A 23,662-nucleotide genomic window follows, 5' to 3' on the forward strand; every position below is an offset into this window, starting at 1 on the left:
TTTTCTCTCTTCTTAACATTAAAAAAAATAAAATTAAAATATGTCCCAAAATATAAGTTGAAGATTAATAAATTGTATACACTTGGAAAGGTCTCGACGAGATATTCGCAATGAGTACCTGTTGTACTATGTTTCTAAACTTTAAATTTTTTTCGGTATAATGCTAGTTCATATCCAAAAATGCTCTAGCAGTGAGTTCACTTTGTAGAATGAATTCGTAATAGGTGTTCTTTATGATAGTTCACATTGTATAATGAACTCCTAATGGTATTTCATACGGTAGAATAAACTCGTAATAGCAGTTCATATACTACTTCAGTGTAGAATGAACTCGTATGGTAGTTCATCCAAGAAGTTCATTTTGTAGAATAAATGAATTCATATGGTAGTTCATTCAAGCAGTCCACTTTAAAGAATGAACTAGCTAATATCGTAGTTCATTATTTGGACAATGAAGTCGTATAATAGTACATTTTATAATTGAATTTTAGGTAAATAATAAGATAAAAATTAAAAGCTTCAAACTATAGCAGCAATGGTACTCATTGGAAAGGTCTCGTCGAGGGCTTTCCAAATATATAAAAGGGGATTTTGTATTTCCCCCTCAAAATAAATAAATAGCTATTTTGCATTACCCTTTTATAAATTGATAATTGGTGAAACCCCATGTCCGTTAGTATAAAGGACTCAGATTTTGCATTACCCCTTTATAAAGGACTCAGATTTTGTAGCCGTTTGAAACCTCAACAGCTATATTTTTCAGGCTTCCCTATAAATTGAGGACTACTTCTCCTTCATCCCTCACACCAAAATCAATTGATTATCTTCTTCATTGATTTTCTTCTTCTTCTTCTTCACATAATTTTGTTCATACAAAACTATGACACACTTTAGTACAATAGAAGAGGAGGCACTAATTTATGGTTGGGTCATAGCAAGCAACGACCCGATTCATGGAAAAGATCAAAAAGGTGCAATATTTTGGGGAAAGATAATGGAAGAATACAATAAAAAAAAAAGGTCCCAATGGTGTCGAAATAGATAGAAAGGCATTACGAACAAAGTGTAACACATTGAGAGCCGAAGTGAAAAAATATATTTCATATATTAGACCCTACTTCCGAAGTAGACCTACGGGGATGACCGAGGAGGATTATGTAAGTACCTCAAAAAAAATTTAATGTTTTCTTCTTCCATCTTGATCTCTTTCTTTCTTTCTCTAAATTTTTATTTTCATTTTTTCCCCAGTATCGTCGTGGAAGAGAGAATTATGTAGCAGCGACTAAAAAACAATGGACGCACGAATCGATTTTTCAGATCCTGAAGACTTATCAACCAGATTACAATCCAGCGGTGAATAATGATGATGGAGTCGGTACTTCTACTCAACCTAGTCAACATACTCAAGCTACTGAAGAAAATGAAGTTGATAATTTGGATGAAGAATTTCAAAATATGGCAAGGTTTGGTAGCTCTTCATCTACTCATAATTCTGAAACCTCAGACATATCAAATAGAAGGCATTATTTTGAACAAACAGATGACGTTAGAAGTGAAGGGAGAGATCAAGCAAAGAAAAGGGCTCGTGAGGCTAAAGCATCGCATAAATCAGATGAAAAATTGGATAAACTCATCGAACTTCTTGAAAACGCACAAACACAAAGAATGGAAAAATATGAAACAGAGGAAGAGTATCTGAAGAAGGACATGGAAAACTCTTCAATTTTGGCACAAACGCAGCAAAGAGAATCGGACATGAAAATCCTACGTCAACCCTTGGATGAATTACAAGAATGGGAGAAACACGTCTACAAAATATGGAAGAACGAGATTTTAGCCCGTCATGGATTACCACTTATCCCCTAAATTAAAATGATATATTAGTAATAATTTAAGTTATTTAGAAGTAGGATTTCAATTTCAATGTACATTTTTTTTTATGTTTTAAGTTATTTAGAAGTAGGATTTCAATTTCAATGTATTTTTTTTGTGTTCTAAGTTGTAGAATTTCAATTTCAATATATCTTTTTATGTTCTAAGTTATTTTAATTTTAATATTTTTTTCAATTTCTTCAAAAAACATTGTAACCGTTTTGCAATGTAATTAAAAATTTCCCTTTACTTTGATAAATTCTCAAATTTGAAACAAGCAACCATTGGAACAAATTGGAAAATCATTTGGAAATTCTCATAATTTAGAAAATGGAATTCTGTAAAAAAATGGCCGTTGGAGGAAAAACAGTCAAGCGCCGCATGGTGCGATGTTGAAATAGGACGCCGAATGGAACAGCGTTTATTGAAACGCCAAATTGTTCGGCAGAGATTCCAGGGAATATTCGTGATACGCCGAACAGTTCAACGTTTAGACCACTTTTTCAGCGCCGAACGATTCAGCGTTTCAATCTCGCTGATAATTGGACTGCGAGCACTTGATAGGTGAGAGAACTATCAACTATTACTGTTAACTTTTTTCCAACACTTATTTTTTAATTTGCAACACTTTTTGGCCAATCTAGCATTCCAATCTAGCCCATAGGACTTAGCCTTACTTTCACCGCCCAGTTAAGTCACCACGGGCGAGAACCTGTATGTCAATACTAACTGATCTAAAAATGCCTTTTAATCCCACGGTCCCAAACCAAGATCTTGAACCTTAAAAACACCTTTCTTCCCTACTAGGACTGATTAAAAATTAGGTATTTCGAATCTCCAATTAAGTTCTCCGCCGCCCTGCTCCACCACCAAGATCTCTGCCAGTTCCTTCAAATTCTCAACGACCAAAGAAATATTTTAGGAGAATCCTTCGATTGATTATTATTCTCTAACCCCAGTTGACCCGAGTCCTAATACGATCAAATACCTTCATGAGTATTGCTGCAACATTTGGAATTCACTTATGAGATTAGCAAATCCATTCCAAGAGTTTGATTTAATTATGTATTAGATTACAAGATAAGTGATGATTTCGATGAAAATCTCTATGTTGAATTTGTGAACTACACCGATCATATAGGGGGATAGATGGTGGTCGGAGTAAAGAATATATAGATCCCGATGGAAAGAGACACCACCAGCAGTAATTGATTAAATTTTTTTAATTAAAATCCATATGGAGACCATCTCCAATTATTTATGCGTACCCATCTCGTGATATTGAAGCTCAAGTATGATACAATTTTTACTCTCTTTTTGGTTTTTGCACAGCGGTGGCCGGTTTCCAACGGCGGTGCTAATTAAACAGAGAAGAAAAAAGGATGAAGATGAGCTTTCAAGCGCGTTTTAGGTATTATGATGTCGAATTGCGAGAATTTATTCTTAATTTATACACACGTGAAATACACGTGCTTATTTAAACAGATAGTCACGGCAAAACTAACGGACAAGGGGTTTCACCAATTACCAATTTAAAAGGGTAATGCAAAATAGCTATTTATTTTGAGGGGGAAACACAAAATTTCCCTATATAAAATTTATTATTTTCTGACTTTTGATTTATAATAATATATTCAAGTTTTTAAGTTTTTTCCCCTAAATTTATATTTATCAAGAAAGGGAGAAAAGAAATAAAGGGACATTTCTGCCATTTTTTTAAAAGTGTGACATCATCTCATCTACGTGAGTAAAATTCATCCTATGACTAAACAATAATTCATTGGACCAAATTAAAAATATTTTTTAAAAAAGGGAAACACGAACAAACTAACACATATATTCATGACTATTTGATTGTTTCTACTCACATTCCTTGTATTTTTGCCAGGTTTTTGTGGTCTACAAGTTCTTCTAATGGCTTTACCATTGCGCGGTACGAAGGGGTGAACAACAAAGGGATATAGAATCTCTACCCTTATTAACCGGAACTCTATGTTCTCCACTTTCATAATTTTCGTTAATCCAAACCTGCAAATTTTAAGTAACAGGCATGTCGTTATTACAATTCAGTAATAGAATAAAAAAAAAAATTCAGTTTAACATTGTAACTACAGAAAATCCTATAGTCACGCCCAAGTAATGATAGGAAACAGATCTAAGACACGATGGAGGAAATTCTAAGTATTACTATTGAGGAGATGAACTATTACAAACATAAATGCAAATAAACCCTAATTTGAAGAACAAACAACTTTCTCTCTCTTAGGAGTTCTCAAAGCACTCTCAAAAAGATCTCCCTTTCTACAATGGCTTCTCGCCCCTTATATATGGGTTACATAGTGCAGGACAGCTAATTCAGATAATGGGGTACATCTAATAAAGCCTCTTATTTCGGATCTGATAAGAGCGATCCTATCGCGCCATCTTGTAGTCATCGCGCTTGCCTTCACATGTTTTGTGTGACTCTTGTGCCGTCATACGTACGCCATTAGTGACGTAATGAACTTATACTCTTCGCCTTTGATATCACGCTACTAAATGTCTTTCCCGCGTTTTCATTGGTTGAGCGATACTTTTGCCTCTTCTTGCACTGATCTTTCAAAAGAAAGATTGGTGAGAGAAATCTTGTCTATCACATCAACCCTGTCCTTTGGAATTCTCCAAATCCACCGACATTATTCTATGTTTTTCGCGTAACCGTCTACACGTGTTGTCAGCCATTCTTTTCGACCGACACGTCTTTTAATTTTCTCTCCTTTTGACCGGAGACTGTTTTTCTCGGTTTTCTTACCTTAATAACTACAAAAGAGAGAGATTTTTCTTCACCCGCTTTTCCCTATCATCTTCCTCTGAATCTTCTCTGCAATTTTCTTCATCGTTTCAAGGCTCATCTGGATATTAATCTCAGTTCTAATCAATGAATGCACCTTTCAGGTTAGTGGATTTTACGTGGGTTGATCTTGTTATGCCATTTTAGTCTCTGCCTTGTTTTGATTTATTTTTGATTTGAGATTTCTCCTACTGTTGTTCACTGCTTCCATGTTATTGTCTTTATCCTTGCGGATATTTTCTCGTTTTCCCTCATATTCCCATACTTTGATTTCCCTGTAGCTTTGTCGTGTCAACTATGGTCAATAAACCCTCTTCGGATACCAAGGAAAGTCCGGGTGGGAAGAAAATTATAGTTAGGGTTCCTCAAAAATATTCACCCCCCTATTTCAATGGACAATAAGGAGGAGGACCTTCTGTTAGAGCATAGCTCGGTTGAACCCACCAAGCGTTGGTATGTCAAGTTTGGTTGTCATATTTTAGTGAGCCAAAACTCATTTAAAGAGTCCTTGATTATATATTAGAGTCAACTTCGTATAGGTTAGCTTGAAAGTATTAGGATATGAGACATTACAAGTATTACGAAGACTTGAAGAAGTGAAGAAGTAAGGAGCTACAGCGACAACATCATCCTTCCACTTGAGGTTAGTGATATTTGACTTGAAATGTTTCATTCCCTAACGTATCTTTCAAGTCGTGCATATTGAAAACATAACTGCGAAGCATGAATGATTATACTCTAGTTAGACATAGTATTAAGGAATACAATACGAGGTTTATTGCTTAACCATTAAACTTTGTATATAAGACATCGACATAATCGTTTGAATGCTATTGTGATTATGTATGGGTATAAGGTGAAGATTTCATCCTAGGAAACAATGTTTTACATTTGTTTTAAGGAAGTAAATTCATGAACTTGTTTTGTGAATCGAAAGAGAAATCACCGGGCATTATTGGTATTGTTATTCATTGCATATCTTTTGAACTACCAATATGTGTGATTAGTATAACCGCTCATGACTTGTTTATGTTCTTGGTATAACTATTCACAAAGGCCTGACTTTTGTATTGGTATGACTTTTATTAGTGAAACCGATCTTAAGTAATCACCTGAGATGGTATGATCGATTTAGTGTTATTGGTATGACCAACTCTGGGTAAAGGAAAACCGATCCTAGTAAGAGGTGCAACCTATCACAAAGGGGAATCGATCCTTGTATGAGGTGCAACAAGTTTTTAGTAGAAAGGGGAACCGATCCTATGGACACGTGCAACAAGTTTTTAGTAGAAAGGGGAACCGATCCTACGGGCATGTGCAGCAAGTACAAGTTAGATACCATATATATGCGGGGAACCGATCCTAGTACCTAGTCAACCGAATTTTGGTAACTAGCGTGACTATGCAAAGTACTCACATGGAGGCAGAAACGAAACTTATTTTGGTAGAACCGTGAAACCCATGTTTGGTGATTGAGTGTTCTTGATCAATCACATAGTTCTTGAAAGTCAGATGAACCAATTCTAAACTTGTTTGGAAGTGTGGCAAATCGGTTTCAAGGTTGTAAGTATGAAAGAGAACTTACAAAGTAAGAATGTCGACATTCTTTGAACATGTGCAGTAACGCTTATCTTTAATTGTTCAAAGATATTCCTTAATAGCTAAAGGAAGAAAATTCTGGATCGAATAAAATAAATTGAGAATCTTTTATTTAAGGTTTTTAATTTTATTTTTGGAAAATAAAAATTAGTAATGTGCATTTGCTAGTTGGAGATTTTCTAAGAGATTTTCGGTCATTATTTGGACAAAGCATATACAGGAATTATGGAAACCGAATCTGGAATATATTGCATATCTTGAGAATATTTTCGGTTTTGGAAATTCCTTGGTGTCCAAACTTCCTTGGTCTATAAATATGAAAGTTAGCATTTCGAGCAAACTAATCCTCAGAGACAGCAAAACTATCTCAGTTGTGTTGTTACTGGTGAAGCCGCCTATTCGGAGAGGAGAGTAACCTAATTAGGAGAAATCTCTTACGACCGCTCAGTTTAAAGACTTCTTTGGGATTGAGAAGATCTATTAGTACCATTGGTGGGAAACTAGATAATTGCGTTTTATCTTTTGTTTTCGATTGATTTGATTGACTAATGGTGGTTGAACTTTGATTGCACCTTGTTTGTTTATGCTTGAGAATCTTCTCTTATGATATAAGATTCACTCAAACTAGATCGAAGTTTTGACGGGGATCTTTAGACTGTTTGTAGATCTAAAGACGTCTTGTGATACTCCATTGTTAACATACTCCGTTCTATGCGTGATTGATAACAAGAGATTCAAGTTGATTGTGTGCAGGTGTTTATTGAAGATCTAAGAAGATTCGAAGACAAAGAAGACTTTGAATATTTCTGATTTGGGTTCATATTCTTTGGTGTGCACAATATTTGTTTCGGTAAAAGAGGATCCAACTATAATTGGTTTATCCTTGTGGTAGATTAGATTGATTAGTTGTGTAGATTGGCATCAATACAATTCTTTGTGATTAAAAGTATTGATTGCGAAATCTTAACAATTACTTTGGTAGTTGATAATAAGGTAGATCTAAGAACCTGATAAAGGAGTTTATTGAGATAACCAGAAGAGCCTTTTGTCGAACTCACATCACTTGGTTGAAAAGAGTTGATACCAAACAGATTTGTTGTTCATTTACTTTTTGGAATACGAACCAAAGGAATTGTTCCAAGTACGTGACTTATTACAGGTCGGAGGCATGAGATTACAGATGGAACTAGGTGAACTATAGGTTTAGTTGCTTGGTATCAACTATACGAAGTTGGTTTGATTTTGTATAGCGGCTTAATCCTGAGAGTATTCAATTCTGGACAAGGTCCCGGGATTTTTCTGCATTTGCAGTTTCCTCGTTAACAAAATCTTGTTGTGTCATTTACTTTTATTTTCCGCAATTATAATTGTTGTTATTATAATTTAAAGTAAATTACACAAACGTTAATTCCTATTTGCTTGATAATAATCCTATTGTGTTTGGTTAAGTCTGAACCTCTTATCAAGTAAACATACTTCGTTGTTGTATTATCTCGATCTCGTATCCATAGACGACCACACGAAGTGTGAACCGATTTGTTGTATTGTCTCGACTCAGTCCATAGACAATCACTTTCGGAGAAAGGACTTATAGGTGGAAAAGTTTTAGATTGAGGTATATTTGGGTAACCTCGTATTTTCACCTTCGGAAGAGGAAGTCTTCGCACAATAAAGGAGTAAGAAATACTATTTCGCTTAATTTTATCGCATGGAAAAAACAATATTGTTTCCTCTGTTTCCGTTGCTTCAATCCTTAGTTGAAGACTTTAAAACAAATATGCCTCCCACAGATTAAGCCAATATTTGATTTTCTGATTTACAATCTAAACGGATGATCAGATCAAACGATAGATTTATGTGATGGAAATCGATAACAACTTAGACAAAAGTCTGGCTATCCTCAAAATCCGGACTTATGCAACCCAAAGTGCAGCCTAAATTATTATTCACCTCACAAGTATAAAACTTGTGGAATCAACAAAGTAAGAGACGAAGAGACTCTGTTGACTACTATCTATCTTGATCATCGGAGCAAGCTCTACAAACAATCAAGATCAGGATACACGAGTTATCAAGATAAAAGATAACTGGACCTGGCTTCACGAATCCCTGTGAAGTCTTTATAGTCGCTAAACCCTAAAAGGGTTTCTGGAGATGAAGAATTTAGATACAACTAGGACACACCAAAAGGTAGTGTCGGGATTCAAAGATCCAAGTTGCAAAGAGTTCCCGTTATAAGACTTCAAAGCCTTGGTTGCTTTAGGTTTTAGCTAAGCTAGCTTTCGAACCAAGCAAACAATATCCATCGTTAGATGAAACCTTTGAATCTTAATCACATATATACAAGATATACACTATGATAGGGTAAACCATAACTGAACCGTGTATAAAGACTATGTTCAACATGGTTAGCCGAAACTAGCCGATCTGAACTTAAAACCTTAACACTCATTTTCATCTTTACTAAGACATTAAGATTGAGTCACAATCATGTGATCAATTGAGTCTAGTGTTAATTAGAGAAAAGATCAAATGCAAATTAATTCATAGAAATAATTTAATCGCAATCATGATCGACATAGTTTGTAAATGTACCAAGTACAATTACTTGAACCGTTCGTGAATCGGCTAAGTCACAGTACGCGGACCGGTTTGCAAACTTATATGTAATTTCCGAGTTCCGGAGTCAACATAATTTTTCAGTTCATAAACCGGTTTGCACACTTATGCAATTACCAAGTTTCGGACCCTTACAGAACTTTTCAGTTCACGTAGCGGTTTGTAAACTTTGACCCATTTCAAAGTTCCAGAGTGTACAGAACTTTTTAGTTCATGTACCGGTTTGCAAACTCGTAGAACTTTGTCGGCTCCGGAGTTCACAAATATTGAAGAAATCGACCCCATTTCTCAACCTAGAAAAACACAGTCATATTGTTAGACAAGTGAACAAAAACCTAAGATAACCACCAAAAACCAAGAACACTATCCTGGTTACAGACTTACCGATGCAGTAAGGAGGTCGGATATGAGCACCAGAAGATTACTCGTAGATTGTCGAACAAATTGACTCTCAACCATTACCAAAACAAAAACGATGTTAGCTAAGCAGTTATGACCATGATCCTCATCATCTGGACTGCAGCTGTGGAGATTCTCCCAGCTACGAATTTCTTTTGAAACCTAATTCGCCAAGAAAATTAATTGATCATAGTAACTACGTATGAATTAATTGATTAGTAAGAAGATAAGAGGAGTATAGGAATGTAGAGAAAGTGAAGAAGCATTAGGGTTTTGGTGTAATGCGCTTGAGAGAGAATGATAATAAGATTCTTCTCCTTCTTGTTCGTTACACTGGTCGTGTGAGGAAGGAGAGAGAGTCGTTGATGAGTCTGCAGTAAGGGCGGAGCCAGCTCATTGCAAGGGTGTGCATTTGCACCCCCTACCCAGCTGGCTCCAAACCCCATTTTAGGTCCTATACGAATATTATTGTTGTTTTTTTTCTTTTCTTTTTTGCAAACAAGCCCGGTTTTGCATTTTCGCACCCCTAAGATTTTTGATTGCGCCCATAGCGATCTTTATTTTTGCAGCTCCTTCCCATGATTCTTGGCTCCGCCCCTGGTCTGCAGTATTGCAACGCATCCTCGTAAATTGTACTCTTCCCTCTTTTTAAATCGACGGAGTTTTCTGACTAGGAACTTACTCGAATGTCGACCATTTGCTTGGAAAATCTGACTTGGCCTGAGTCAGATAAATGGTTTAAAACTTTAAAATTGTGTCCAGCTCCAGTGCACATTTGGGCATAATCAGACTTCATTTAAGAAAACTTATTTCTTAAAAAAATGTTGTCCTATGGGGGATTTTTGTGTGACGACCCAAAAGGACTGGGATTCATTTTAGTCACATATATCTCAGAATGAAGTCGGGAGTAATTGCAGTCGAAACAGAAAGGAAAAACATTTTATTGCTTGAAGAAGAGGCATCCATTTTCTATATTTTCATTCTTAAAACACCACAAAATAAAAAAGAAAAAAAAAAGAACAAAAACAAATAAAATCATACTGGTAAGCTATGGCGAGGTTTTACTCTTTTTTTTTTTTTTTTACAGCTTCTGTGTTCAAGGGGCAAAATGAGATTTGAAGAATATACTACACATCATCTTCTGGATGCTAGGATTTCAAAAATCCTGAATCAGAAGGCCAAGCCTGCATTCCCCAGGGTCGGAACGTTGGAGTCTCGAAAGGCAGGTCAAGAGAGACAAACAGCAGTCTGATCTTGGAGCGGTTCACAAATATTGTTTGACATATTTGGAGGAGACCAATACCGAATTGCTGATCTTCCAACAATGTCTTTGATAGGAAGAGGACCCCTGAAGAACATAACAATAAAATCCCAGTAGACCATGTCAGTATATCTGAAGAACTATTGTACCTTAAGAGACATCATATATAGCAGGCTTTTGATTTGGCCTTATCTATAGGAAATTGGGTATTCATTAGTTTGGTTTTATAATTATTCATAATGGGATAGTAATATGATAGTCACAACAAAAAAGGTGGCCTTGGAAACTCCTAAATGTGAAATAATACTTTCAATGGCAAAACTAGAAACCCCTTGGTACGATGAATACCAAGGTAGTACAAACACACGCTAATACAAGTCTATATCCTCAAGCAGATGATCTAATCCAGTATTTAGAAGTTTGGAATCAACTCACCAATTATGTGAGTCAAAACTGTTGTTGCGATTGTCACCCATCACAAACACATAGCCTTCAGGGACAAGCTGCATCAAAATAACAGAAAGCGTGAAAACCAAACAATCAAAAGAAGTCGAATCAACAATAATGTCAATCAAGAACTCCATTTTTCAAGTCAAATTCAACGAGGAAGAAAATTATACCACTGGAGCCATTTCATATTCAAGTGGCTCTAGAACAAAATCTTCACGCTGAACAACCCCATTCACCAACAATTTCCCATTATGAACCTATGAGAAGCAAACCAAGAGCACGCAAACACTCACCCTTCGATAATAACGAGATAGAAAAACGATAATGGCTATAGAATGATAGAGACTCAGCTTATAACCGAAGGCAACTGACCTCAACATAGTCCCCAGCCGTGGCTACTATTCTTTTGATAAACATATCAGCTGAACTATAACCAATCTCCTGCACAAGGTATCTGAGTAAAATAATCTACAAGGATAAACATTTGATATGGTCAGGACCAGTTTCACAAATTTAATCTGTACCTGCAAGATTCGAGGAGCCTTAAATACCACTATATCCGCGATGTTGGGCTTTCTGAATATGTATGAAACCTGCATTAAAAGTGACAAGCTCAATATTTAAAAATGATGTACAGGCAATATGCCCCTATCTGAAAAAAGAGTATTTGAAAGATGCGGTAGAACTTGACCATGTGTAGTAATATGTTATTACAGCAAAGCAAAAAATAACAAACTTATCTTTAGTAACTTTACTAGGGATTTGAGAATAATTTTCCAGAAACAGTGACTTTCCCTAATTCCACTGTAAGTCATAACTCATAAGCATACATTATTGTGTTTTCTAACATATAGTTATTTTACATGTCCGAACCCTGGTTGACAAGAAGATGATACATACCTAGCAATTAGGCATATAGAGATAGTTATCTCTCTGATCGCTCAGAACTCCGTTGCATGTAAAACCAGAAGTTCTGAAAACTGAAATACTACACTGAACTTTTCAATGCATTTGCCCACCATGTTCAAGAACATGCAAAGGACTCAAATATGAACAATTAGACCATGAACTCATGGAGTAAGCTATTATACCTCAAAACCCAAAGGAAAGAATTCATATGTTACACTCTATATTATTGTTGGAATTAGGGCGCAGTCTATAAGGTTTCTTACTCTTCGACATGCAAAGAACACAAATATGAGAAAACCTTATCTGTTTCCGTGAGAATGAACAATCTTTTCAACAGATTGTACTCACTTCCGAATTAGCACATGTAATACATATATCTACTCGAGTAATAATATCAAGTTTAAAACCACAACTATAACACATGTAAGGTACCTTTTCCGCTAAAATCCGATCACCAACGGCCAGAGTTGGATACATAGAACGTGAAGGAATCGATCTGGGTTCAGCCAAAGACGATTTAAACAAGAAAGAAACTGTCAATGCTGTGGCGACAGCCTTTGCATCATTAGCCCAAAACTTCCCCAATTTCGAACACCAATTATTTTGTGCAACATCATTTCTATAATTAACTTTAGAAATTTCCACAGAACTTTCAGTATCACCACCACGAGAAACATTAACCCTTTTGTCTACAACATTACTAACAGAACCAGGAAGAAACTCATTACAAGGAAGCCACCTAGTCACCTGGAAGAAGGGAAGAAATGACGTCGCTTTCAACCCTAGAACTACTCCAGATGTTGAAACCCCCAAATCCTTCAAACCGATAGAACCACCAGAACTAGATAATTTCATAATTGTAAACAAACTAGAAAGAATACAAGAATTAGAATTCCCCCCGAAAACGTTCGTTGCAGCTGTACTGTAACTCGATGTTGATGCCCTAGACCAATTTCTTGATCCGAATTTCGATATATCATTATGGAATTTTTCAACTGATGTTTCTGGAATTGGAGATTGAACGAGAGGAGCCTTAGATTGTTCACGATAATCTTGAATAGAACGAACGACGCCAGCTCTTTGAGTAAAGTAGTAGCGTGAATAACTTATGGTGCCTTTGATCGCCATTACAGCAAATCTTTTTTTTGTAATTGATGAAGAACCCTAGATTTTGAAAACTATTTGAAATGAATCGGGGAATTCGAGAGATTAGAGTTTGAAGTGCAGATTAAAATTGGTTGCAATTGGAGATTTTAGGGTTTTGGAGGAAAATACAGAGAGTTCCCTCTCTGGGAGAAACATTCCAGAGAAAGGGGAAAGTCGAAAGAAATAAAATTCCTATCCGAAAGTAGTAGAAAAATGAGAAAATCGGTACTGTTTCCGGAAGCTTTTATGAATTATGAGTAAAATATACACCACATGAAACGGGCTGCTTTTAACAATTTTGTTTCGAGAACAATAGGCGTGGTTGACCGACGATGACCTTGACTCCATTTTTTTTTTCTTTTTTTTTTTTTGACTGAAAAGGCAAAACGGATTAAAAGGGGTTCAAGAAAGTAATCTAATGAAGGTCGAAGAACTATCTTCGGAACTTCGACCTGATTCGACTGATTGTCTTTCTGTTTTATCTCAAGGTTCTGTTAACTGGATCTTTCCTCGAGAAAAGGATTATGAAATGATTTTCATCATCTAATCAAAAACTTGTCGTTATTAGGGCTGCACAACGGGTAGGGTGGGTAGGATATGGCCTATACCCGCCACCCTACCCGTTTACTGACGGTTAAGAAAAATTTTACCCGCCATCCTACCCGCCATTAAACGGGTAAGATTCTACCCAACCCATTCTCTGGCGGGTCGGGTAGGGTAGGGTGGCGGGTATAACCGTTTTTCCCCCTTCTCCATGACTTTCTGAAGTCTAAATTTCCGACTCTGAACAAGAAAAGGGACCGTGCATGTTGTGCTAGTAGATCAACGATGAATTTAGAAACAAAAGCATAACCATAAAAAATGTACAAACAAAAGTATTCTCAAGAAAAGAGTTGTATTCTTTTTGAAATAGACGATGAATCCCAGCCCAATTCCATGTTCTTCACGTGACCTTGTTCTTCATATAACAGTATCATCACCAAAAGCTCTTCATATTGACCTTCTTCTTCAATCATCATCTACGATGATGGAATAAGTACTAAGATCGCCAAATAAATCTGCATACAAGTTATCTCTTGTTAGATTCAGTCATAATACCAACATCAAGTAATATCACAACAATTTCTGTATCTGTTAATGTTTGAAAGACAAAATAAGAGGCTAGGAAATTGCTAAATTCTATGAGTTCGAGATAGTAACTATAATTCAAAAAAAGTACAGAAAAATAAGAAGAAGAAACTGCTCCTTTGATAGGTTTAGAACTAACATGCAACTCAGAGCACTGTATTCAGAAAAGGCAGTATATTTCAGAAAAGGCAGAAACCCAGACATGAAATAATGTTATCCTAAATCTACAAGTGCTGAATAAGCAGGACATTATCTTATAACCTTAACATATTATGGCCAAACAAAACCATGTGCAAGCATACCCAGGAATAATGACAGAGACCTAACTCTAATCATGTTCAAGTACCCGTCATCCTTTGCATATTTTTTTTTCTGAGTTCACATCTCTTTGCATATATCACCACTACATCAATAAAAAGACACCAAATCTATATTTGCAACTTCACGGTTTCCTAATGAGATACATGCCAGGTAGTTCTACAACACCTAATACAATACAATGCATTTATATGCTTGAATCATCCTTTACAGTCATCAAAAGATCTGATTTAGGCATTGCGAACTGTAAAGCAAGATACACCATTTATGATTGAAACCCTATGATTTTTCAATCAATTTAACACACAAAAAAAAAATAAAACAAAATTCCTATTATCAATTTGACTCTCATCTCTCCCTGGATGAGAATAAGAACTCTTAAAGGGTATGAGTGTCTAATCATGCTCATCATATGTGGGATGTATAGGTTTTGTAACAAGGTATAAGCTCTGCTCCCTGAAACAATCTGTAATAGAACAAACCTACTTTTTTTTCTCTAAATTCATTTATTGAGCTATGTTAAGAATTGTTTTATAAGACAAAAGGTTCCATAAGCTACACTTAAGTCAGTTGATTTACTTGAACAACAGTTGACCATATATCATACATGTTAAACAACGGACAACTAGAAGCAAAGACACGAAAATTCATCTAAAATTATCAAAGATACAGATCAAGAAATGTGTCTATAAGGGAGGGAACCAAACCTGATAACGGTACTTAACAGTTCAAAGCCTAAGCAGATTGCAAGTGAGGGAAAATGGTCACCATCATCGTTTCTCTTAAGAAATATCTGTATGCATAATCAAATAGATGAAGCAAAGAGTTAATACACAATAAATCAGGGCAGCCACATAACAATCTAATTCAAAACACTTACATTATGGAAAACCAAGTATAATCAAATAGATGAAGCAAAGAGGGTTTATATAACAAAGCAAACAAACCCAAGCAAAAGAATACAGAGAAATCCTAATTCCCACGTTCTATTTCAGTAGTATAGGGTTTTTCATAAAAATTTCAAAATCAGTTACTAATATAAAATAGAAAATCTAATTAACACATCAACACCTTAATGAAAGCCTAATCCAAAAGAACAAATCGAAACCCAAATCAAAACACAAACTGAAAGCTTTAAACACTTACATCTTCAGATCGAAACCCCCAAAACCTCAAACTGCACTTGCAGCCTGAAACCCTAAATTCTCTTATGCAGAGATAAGAAAGTGGATTGAGATGAGCAAAAAATAGATTCAAACACATAACGATACACAAATCGAACACACAAATCACTTACATCTTCAGCTTCAGATCGAAACCCAGACTTCACTTCGCTACTGCAGAGACGAGGAGATGAAATGGTTCGAATGAAAAGAGAGAAATGGTTCGAATGAAAAATAGATGAAATGGTTCGATAGAAAGTAAAATCCATTCAAGGGTTACTTTGTCTTTTACCCCTAATATGTTTTAAAATAACAAAAAAATAGGCAGGAGGAGAAAACAATACAAGGGTTACTTTGTCTTTTCAGTATTAGACGGGTAGGCGGGTAGGGTAGGGTAATTTCGTGCTTTACCCGTCATCCTACCCATTTAACGGCGGGTAAAAATATCTCTAACCGTCACCCTACCCGCAAAATAATGGGTAGGATAGGATAAGGTTACAACACTGGAGGGTAGGGTAGGATTGGCGGGTATGGATAGGGTATGTGCACCCCTAGTCGTTATCTCTTTCTTGGGAATCACGAATTTGTCTGCAATGACTTATTTGTTTATTATCAATTTCTTTGTTATTTAAAAAAAAAAAAAAAAAAAAATCTTGTTTTGATTTCCAATGGAAGGCTAATCATTTGTTCTTGCAGTTGCAGATGTCCCCTTAGCAAGTATTACTAAGTGGTAGATTTGGAAGCAGTGGTGCTCAATACCCCTTTAACAGTGGTGTTCCTCCTTTAAAGTTTTGTACATACTATCATTTCTAAGTCATGAATATCTTTGAGAAAGGCATGTTAGCAATAACAGTGGTGTTGTTGGGAAATTTACTTGCTCCCATCAAATATAAAGTGTTTTTTCTCAACTCTCAGACCCCAAACAGCAACAACAACATCATTTCGGATACTACGCACTTGATTCCCTTAGCTGATCTCACCCACAACCAAAAATTGCTACGACCCAAAGTCGAAGACTTTAATAAACAAATCTGTATCACACAGAAAAGTCTACGATAATAGATAAATCTGTCTCCCACAGATAAACCTATGAGTATTGTTCCGTCTTATGATAAAATCAAGGTGAACATGAACTAATTAATAATCCGGACTTATATTCCCGAAGAACAGACTAGAATTATCAGTCACCTCACAATAATCTAAATCGTATGGTAGCGAAACTAGATATTGTGGAATCACAAACGATGAGACGAAGATGTTTGTGATTTCTTTTTATCTTGCTCTATCGGAGATATAATCTCAAGTCAATTATTCAATTGAACTCGTACGATAGAAAATGGCAAGATCAGAACGCTCAACTACAAGAGAAGTAGTTTTGTCTGGCTTCACAATCCCAATGAAGTCTTTCAGTCGTTAACCTACAGGGTCTCGAGAAGAAACCTAAGGTTAAAGGAGAATTGACTCTAGCAAAACCAACTAGTATCACACAGGAGGTGTGGGGATTGGTTTTTCCAGTTGCTAGATGTCTCCTTTATATAGTTTTCAAATCAGGGTTTGCAATCCAAGTTACCTTGGTAACAAAGCATTCAATATTCACCGTTAGATGAAAAACCTGATTTAACCAAGCTAATATCTTTCAACTGTTAGATCGAAACTTAGATTGTTACGCACACACAAATGAAATGTATTTCATTTAGGTTTGAGTAACCGTACCTAAACGTGTACACTTAGTTGGTTCACAAATAGTTAACCAATGGCTAGCCATATGAGCACTTTCATATTAACCGTAGTCATCTTTCTCATAACTAGTTCAAATGACTCATAAGAACTAGTTTAAGAGTTGTTCAATTGCTTAGGTCTTTATGAATAGACACAATTGAAACAAAATCGGTTTGTTTTACTTGAATCAATTCATGAAAAATATAGCCACGGTTTGCAAAGATTGCATTCCTTATAATTTATTGTTATAAGTCCATGAACTTCCGATTTAAGAAATAACCATCTTGGGTATGCGTACGGGTACATGTACCATAGCTACCAGATTTGAGTTTACAAACTCAGCATAAATTTTCGGTTCGAAAACTTCTGTGAGTACGCGTATGGGTATGCATACCTAAGGTGACTGGTTTAAAAGTTTGCAAACTTACAAACTCAGCAGAATTTTTCGGTTCGAAAACTTCCGCTGGTACGCGTACTCAACCTGTCTCCTTCACCAATACCGTATGCACACACTTGGTTTTCGGTACATGGATTATATACTAATGTGCGAACACACTATATATGCTTATATCCATAGTTGGTTACGTAATCTCAACTCTTCATTTCAATCATTGAAACATTCTTCTATAATGTTATAACAGTCGTTATTCACAACTATCGTTATCAAAGCTATTTTCAAGATTGAAACGTCATCATGACTTTCCTCACGGGTAAAGATGAAAAGTGGTTAAAGCGAAAGCTTACCAACACATATTTCGAGAAAAAGATAGGCGAGTAAACTCGGCTCGAAATAGCAAATGTGTATGTATGAAAACTATCATACTTATACGACTTTGTCTCAAGAGTAGGAGATAGAGTAGATATACTTTTGAGTGATAGATAAGTTCAAGTATCCACATACCTTTTAGTCGGATGAAGTTCCACTGGTTCCTTGAGTAGTTTTTTGTCTTCTTAAGATGATCGTCATGGAGTCTGGAGCTCAACTACACTAAACTGTCATAATCTGAGACTTAGCTATAAGTAGTCTAGAAATCAAGACATATAGTTTTGACAACTAAACTTGACAAACATGCTTGAGATAGCAACTCATGCGAGTTCGACCGAGCAATGCTCTAACACAACCGATCCTAAGTAATCACCTAAGATGGTATGATCGATATTTGTAATGGGTATGACCGATCCTAGTAATTGGTGTAACCGATCCTAGTAATTGGTGTGACCGATCACAAAAGAGTGTGTAATCGATCCTTGTAATTGGTGTAACCGGTCCTGGTAATTGGTGTAACCGATCCTGGTAACTGGTGTGACCAATCACAAATAATACCATGAGTATATGGTAACCGGTCCTGGTAATTGACGTAACTGATCCTGGTAACTGATGTAACCGGTCTCAGTAACCATATTAAGGTAGAATTGATCCTTGTGTCTGGTAGAACCGTAAACCCGTGATTAGTGTATTGATATTTGATCAATCACATAGTTCTTGGAAATTAGATGAACCAATTCTAAACTTGTTTGGAAGTATGGTATAATCAGTTCCAAGATTGTAAATATGAAAAAGGATTTACAAAGAAATAAGATGTCGACATACTTTGAACATGTTCTGTAACTCTTATCTTTTATTGTTCAAAGATATTCCTTAATAACTCAAGGAGATCCCGGATCGAAATAAGTTGAGAATCTTTTAATTAAGGTTGTTAATTTTGTATGCTTTTAATTACCAACAAGCATATCTCTGAAAAATAAAAATTGGTAATGTGCATTTACTAATTGGAGATTTTCTAGTGAGATTTCGGTTAATATTGGACAGAGCATTTCCAGGAATTATGAAAACCGATTTTGGAAATATATTGCATATCTTGATAATATTCGGTTTTGGAAATTCCTTGGTGTCCAAACTTCCTTGGTCTATAAATACCTAAGTTTGCATTTCGAGCAAACTATCCTAAGATCCAGCAAAACTACCTTGTTGTGTTGTTACTGGTGGAGCCGTCTATTCGGAGAGGAAAGTACCCTAATTAGGCGAAATCTCTTACGACCGCTCGTTTAAAGACTTCTGTGAGATCAAGAAGCTCTACGAGTACCATTGGTGGGAAACTAGATAATTGCAGTATTATTAGTTTTCGATTTGATTTGATTGACTAACGGTTATTGAACTTTGATTGCACCTAGTTTTTTTATTCTTGAGAATCTTCTCTTCTGATATAAGATTCACTCAAACTAGATCGAAGTATCGACGGGATCTTTAGAACTGTTTGTATATATAAAGACGTCTTGTGATAATCCATTGTTAACAGACTCCGTTCTGTGCGTGATTGATCACAAGAGATTCAAGTTGTGGTGTGCAGGTGTTTATTGAAGATTAAAGATGATTTGAAGACAAAGAAGATTTCTTATTGGTTTCATAATCTTTGGTGGTGCACAAAACTTGATCGGCTGGGATCCAACTATAATCGGTTTATCCTTGATAGATTTGATTGATTTGTTGCATAGATCGACATCATTATATAGCATCTTGGTAGATTCTATATTTGATTGCAAAATCTATACTCTGCTACTTTAGTAGTTGTTGGATATATAGATCTAAACCCGACAAATGAGTTTATTGGATTAAAAAGAAGAGCCTTTGTCTAACTCATATCACTGAGATTGAATAGACTTGTTACCGAACAAATTTATTATTACTTTACTGTTTGGAATACAAACCAAAGGAATTGTTCCAGTGCGTGCACTTATTGAATGTCGGAAGGGCAAGGATACTGAAGAAACTAGGGGAACTATAGGTTTAGTTGCTTGGTCTCAACTATACGAAGTTGGTTTGATTTTGTATAGCGGCTTAATTCCGAGAGTATTCAATTTTGGACTAGATCCTGGGTTTTTTTTGCATTTGCGGTTTCCTCGTTAAAAAAATCTTGATGTGTCATTTACTTTTGTTTTCCGCAATTATAATTGTTGTTATTATAATTTAAAGTAAATTACGCAAACGTTAACTCCGTATTACTTGATAGTGATCCTATATGTTAGAGCATAGCTCGGTGGAACCCATCAAGCGCTGGTATGTCAAGTTTGGTTGTCATATTTTAGTGAATCAAAACTCATTTAAGAGTCGCTTGATTATGTACTAGAGTCAACTTCATATAGGTTAGCTTGAAAGTATTAGGATATGAGACATTACAAGTATTGTGAAGACTTGAAGAAGTAAGAAGCTACAACGACAACATCATCCTTCCACTTGAGGTTAGTGATATTTGACTTGAACTGTTTCATTACCTAACGTATCTTTCAAGTCGTGCATATTGAAAACAAAACTGCGATGCATGAACACTCTAGATATACATAGTATTAAGGAATACAATATGAAGTTATTGCTTAACCATTAAACTTTGTATATAACACATCGACATAATCGTTTAAATGCTATGTCCAACATCTGATGTTCGTACAACAGTATCACAACGCCCTTGCGGGCTCTGTAACAAGAAATTATATATTCCGTTAAAGAGATCCCTTCGCGTAAATTTCCTTGAAAGGGTAAATTAATCATTTTTCCTTGGGGAAAAGATCGGGTGACTTGATATGGAAATATTTGGTACATAAAACCACGATATGATGTAGATTGTAATTGTAGGTTTATAATAGAAATATTGGAATCACAGAAAGATATTCCAAAATAGACGGTTTTTCTGATTATGTATGGGTATGAGGTGGGGATTTCATCTTAGGAAACAATGTTTTACATGTGTTTTAAGGAAGTAAGTTCATAAACTTGTTTATGAATCGAAAAGGAAATCGCCAGGCGTTATTGAGATTGTTATTCATTTCATATCTTGTGAACATCCAATATGTGTGATTTAGTATAACCGCTCACGACTTGTTTGTGTTCTTGGTAGAACTATTCACAAAGGCCTGACTTATGTATTGGTATGACTTTTATTAGTAAAAACCGATCTTAAGTAATAACCTGTGAGGTATGATCGAGTTTGTGATTGACTGGACCAAATTTGGGTAAAGAGGAACCGATCCTCTTAAGAGGTGAAATACATCACAAAAGGGAATCGATCCTTGTATGGGGTGCAACAAGGTTTATAGCAGAAAGGGGAACCGATCCTATGAACATATGCAACACGTTTTTAGTCAAAGGGGAACCGATCCTATGGACATGTGCAACACATATAAGTTAGATACCATATATATGTGGGGAACCGATCATAGTACCTAGTCAACCGAATTTTGGAAAGCGAGTGTAACTATGCATAGTACTCACATGGAGGTAGAACCGAAACTTGTTTTGGTAGAACCGTTAAACCCATGATTTGTGATTGAGTGTTTCTTAATCAATCACATAGTTCTTGAAAGTTAGATGAACCAATTATAAACTTGTTTGGAAGTGTGGCAAATCGTTTTCAAAGGTGTAAGTATGAAAGAGGACTTACAAAGTAAGGACGCCGACACACTTTGAACACAGGCAGTATTGTTTATATTTTATTGTTCAAAGTTATTCCTTAATAGCTACAGGAAGAAAATCCCTGGATCAAAATTAAATAAGTTAAGAATCTTTTAATTAAGGTTGTTAATTTTATATATGGAAAATAAGAATTAGTAATGTGCATTTACTAGTTAAAGATTTTCCAAGGAGATTTTCGGTCATTATTTTGGATAGAGCATTTCCAGGAATTATGAAAACCGAATTTGGAATGCATGGAATATCTTTGAGAATATTTTCGGTTTTGGAAATTCCTTGGTGTCCAAACTTCCTTGTCTATAAATACTTGAAGTTTGCATTTCTAGCAAACTAATCCTTCGTGACAACAAACTTCATCGGTTATGTTGTTACTGGTGTAGCCGCCTATTCGGAGAGGAGAGTAACCTAATTAGGCGAAATCTCTTACGACCACTCAGTTTAAAGTCTTCTTTGGGATTGAGAAGCTTTACGAGTACCGTTGGTGGGAAACTAGATAATTGCGGTTTATCTTGTGTTTTCGATTGATTTGGTTGACTAACGGTGGTTGAACTTTGATTGCACCTAGTTTGTTTATGCTTGAGAATCTTCACTTCTGATATAAGATTCACTCAAACTAGATCGAAGTTTGGACAGGGATATTTAGAATGTTGTTAGTTCTAAAGACGATCTTGTGATAATCCATTGTTAACAGACTCCGTTCCGTGCGTGATTGATCACAAGAGATTCAAGTTGTTGTGTGCAAGTGTTTATTGAAGATCTAAGAAGATTTTAAGGCAAAGAAGAGATTGAAGATTTCTGACTTGGGTTTACAATCTTTGGTGTGCACAATACTTGTTTCGGTGTAAGAGGATCCAACTATAATCGGTTTATCCTTGTGGTAGATTGGATTGATTAGTTGTGTAGATCGGCATTAATACAATTCTTTGTGATTAAAAGTATTGATTGCAAACCTTTGGTAATTGAACATAATATAGATCTAAGAACCTGACGAAGGAGTTTATGTTAAGATAAACAGAAGAGCCTTTGTCTGACTCACATCACTTGGTTGAATAGAGTTGATACCAAACAGATTTGTTGTTCCTTTACTGTTTGGAATACGAACCAAAGGAATTGTTCCAAGTACATGACTTATTTATAAGTTGGAGGCGTGGGAATACATACGGAACTAGGTTAACTATAAGTTTAGTTGCTTGGTCTCAACTATACGAAGTTGGTGTAATTTTGTGTAGCAGCTTAATCCCGAGAGTATTCAATTCTGGACAAGGTTCCGGGGTTTTTCTACATTTTCGGTTTCCTCGTTAACAAAATCTTGTTATGTCATTTACTTTATATTTCCGCATTATAAATTTTATTATAATTAAAGTAAATTACACAAACGTTAATTCCTATTTACTTGATAAGAAATCCTATTGTGTTCAGTTAAGTATGAACCTTTGTATCAAGTAAACATACTTAGTTGTTGTATTCTCTCGATCTCGTATCCATAGACGATCACAAGAAGTGTGAACCGATTAGTTGTATTATCTCGACTCGGTCCATAGACAATCACTTTCGGAGAAATGACTTATAGGTAGGAAAAGTTTTAGCTTGAGGTATATTTGGGTTACCTCGCCTTTTCACTATAGAGTTTGGTTAAGTCTGAACCTATTATCAAGTATTCACACTTTGATTGTTGTATTGTCTTGATCTCGTATCCATAGACGATCATACAAAGTGTGAACACCGATTCGTTGTATTGTCTCGACTCAGTCCATAGACAATCACTTTCCGTAAGAGGACTTATAGGT

General features: G+C 35.7%; 1 protein-coding gene across 2 annotated transcripts; it reads right to left on the minus strand.

The window, feature by feature from the left end:
• Positions 1 to 10,232: 10,232 nt before the first annotated feature.
• Positions 10,233 to 13,323, minus strand: LOC113294411 (probable thylakoidal processing peptidase 2, chloroplastic). 2 transcript variants are annotated; one of them, XM_026542814.1, is made up of 6 exons: positions 12,372 to 13,323; positions 11,582 to 11,623; positions 11,403 to 11,498; positions 11,201 to 11,287; positions 11,016 to 11,083; positions 10,233 to 10,667 (listed from the first exon to the last, which is right to left on the minus strand). In XM_026542814.1, the coding sequence occupies exons 1-6, from the start codon at positions 13,065 to 13,067 to the stop codon at positions 10,547 to 10,549; spliced, it is 1,110 nt and encodes a 369-aa protein (XP_026398599.1). In that variant the 5' UTR covers positions 13,068 to 13,323; the 3' UTR covers positions 10,233 to 10,546. The 2 variants fall into 2 exon arrangements, with proteins under 2 accessions (XP_026398599.1, XP_026398595.1); XM_026542810.1 differs by having other exon boundaries at positions 11,403 to 11,471; positions 11,555 to 11,623; positions 12,372 to 13,320.
• Between the last annotated feature and the right edge of the window lie 10,339 nt (positions 13,324 to 23,662).

Source organism: Papaver somniferum, chromosome 1 (genome assembly GCF_003573695.1).
Source record: "Papaver somniferum cultivar HN1 chromosome 1, ASM357369v1, whole genome shotgun sequence".
Taxonomy (NCBI): Eukaryota; Viridiplantae; Streptophyta; class Magnoliopsida; order Ranunculales; family Papaveraceae; genus Papaver; species Papaver somniferum.

What these genes read in the sequence shown, in the direction of transcription:
- LOC113294411 (XM_026542814.1), bottom strand. Translation starts at nt 13,067, where the DNA reads ATGGCGATCAAAGGCACCATAAGTTATTCACGCTACTACTTTACTCAA. An exon ending in CGGCTGGGGACTATGTTGAG is followed by an intron (nt 11,288 to 11,402) that starts GTCAGTTGCCTT and finishes TGCTTCTCATAG; the next exon opens with GTTCATAATGGGAAATTGTT. An exon ending in AGTTTTGACTCACATAATTG is followed by an intron (nt 10,668 to 11,015) that starts GTGAGTTGATTC and finishes TATGTTCTTCAG; the next exon opens with GGGTCCTCTTCCTATCAAAG.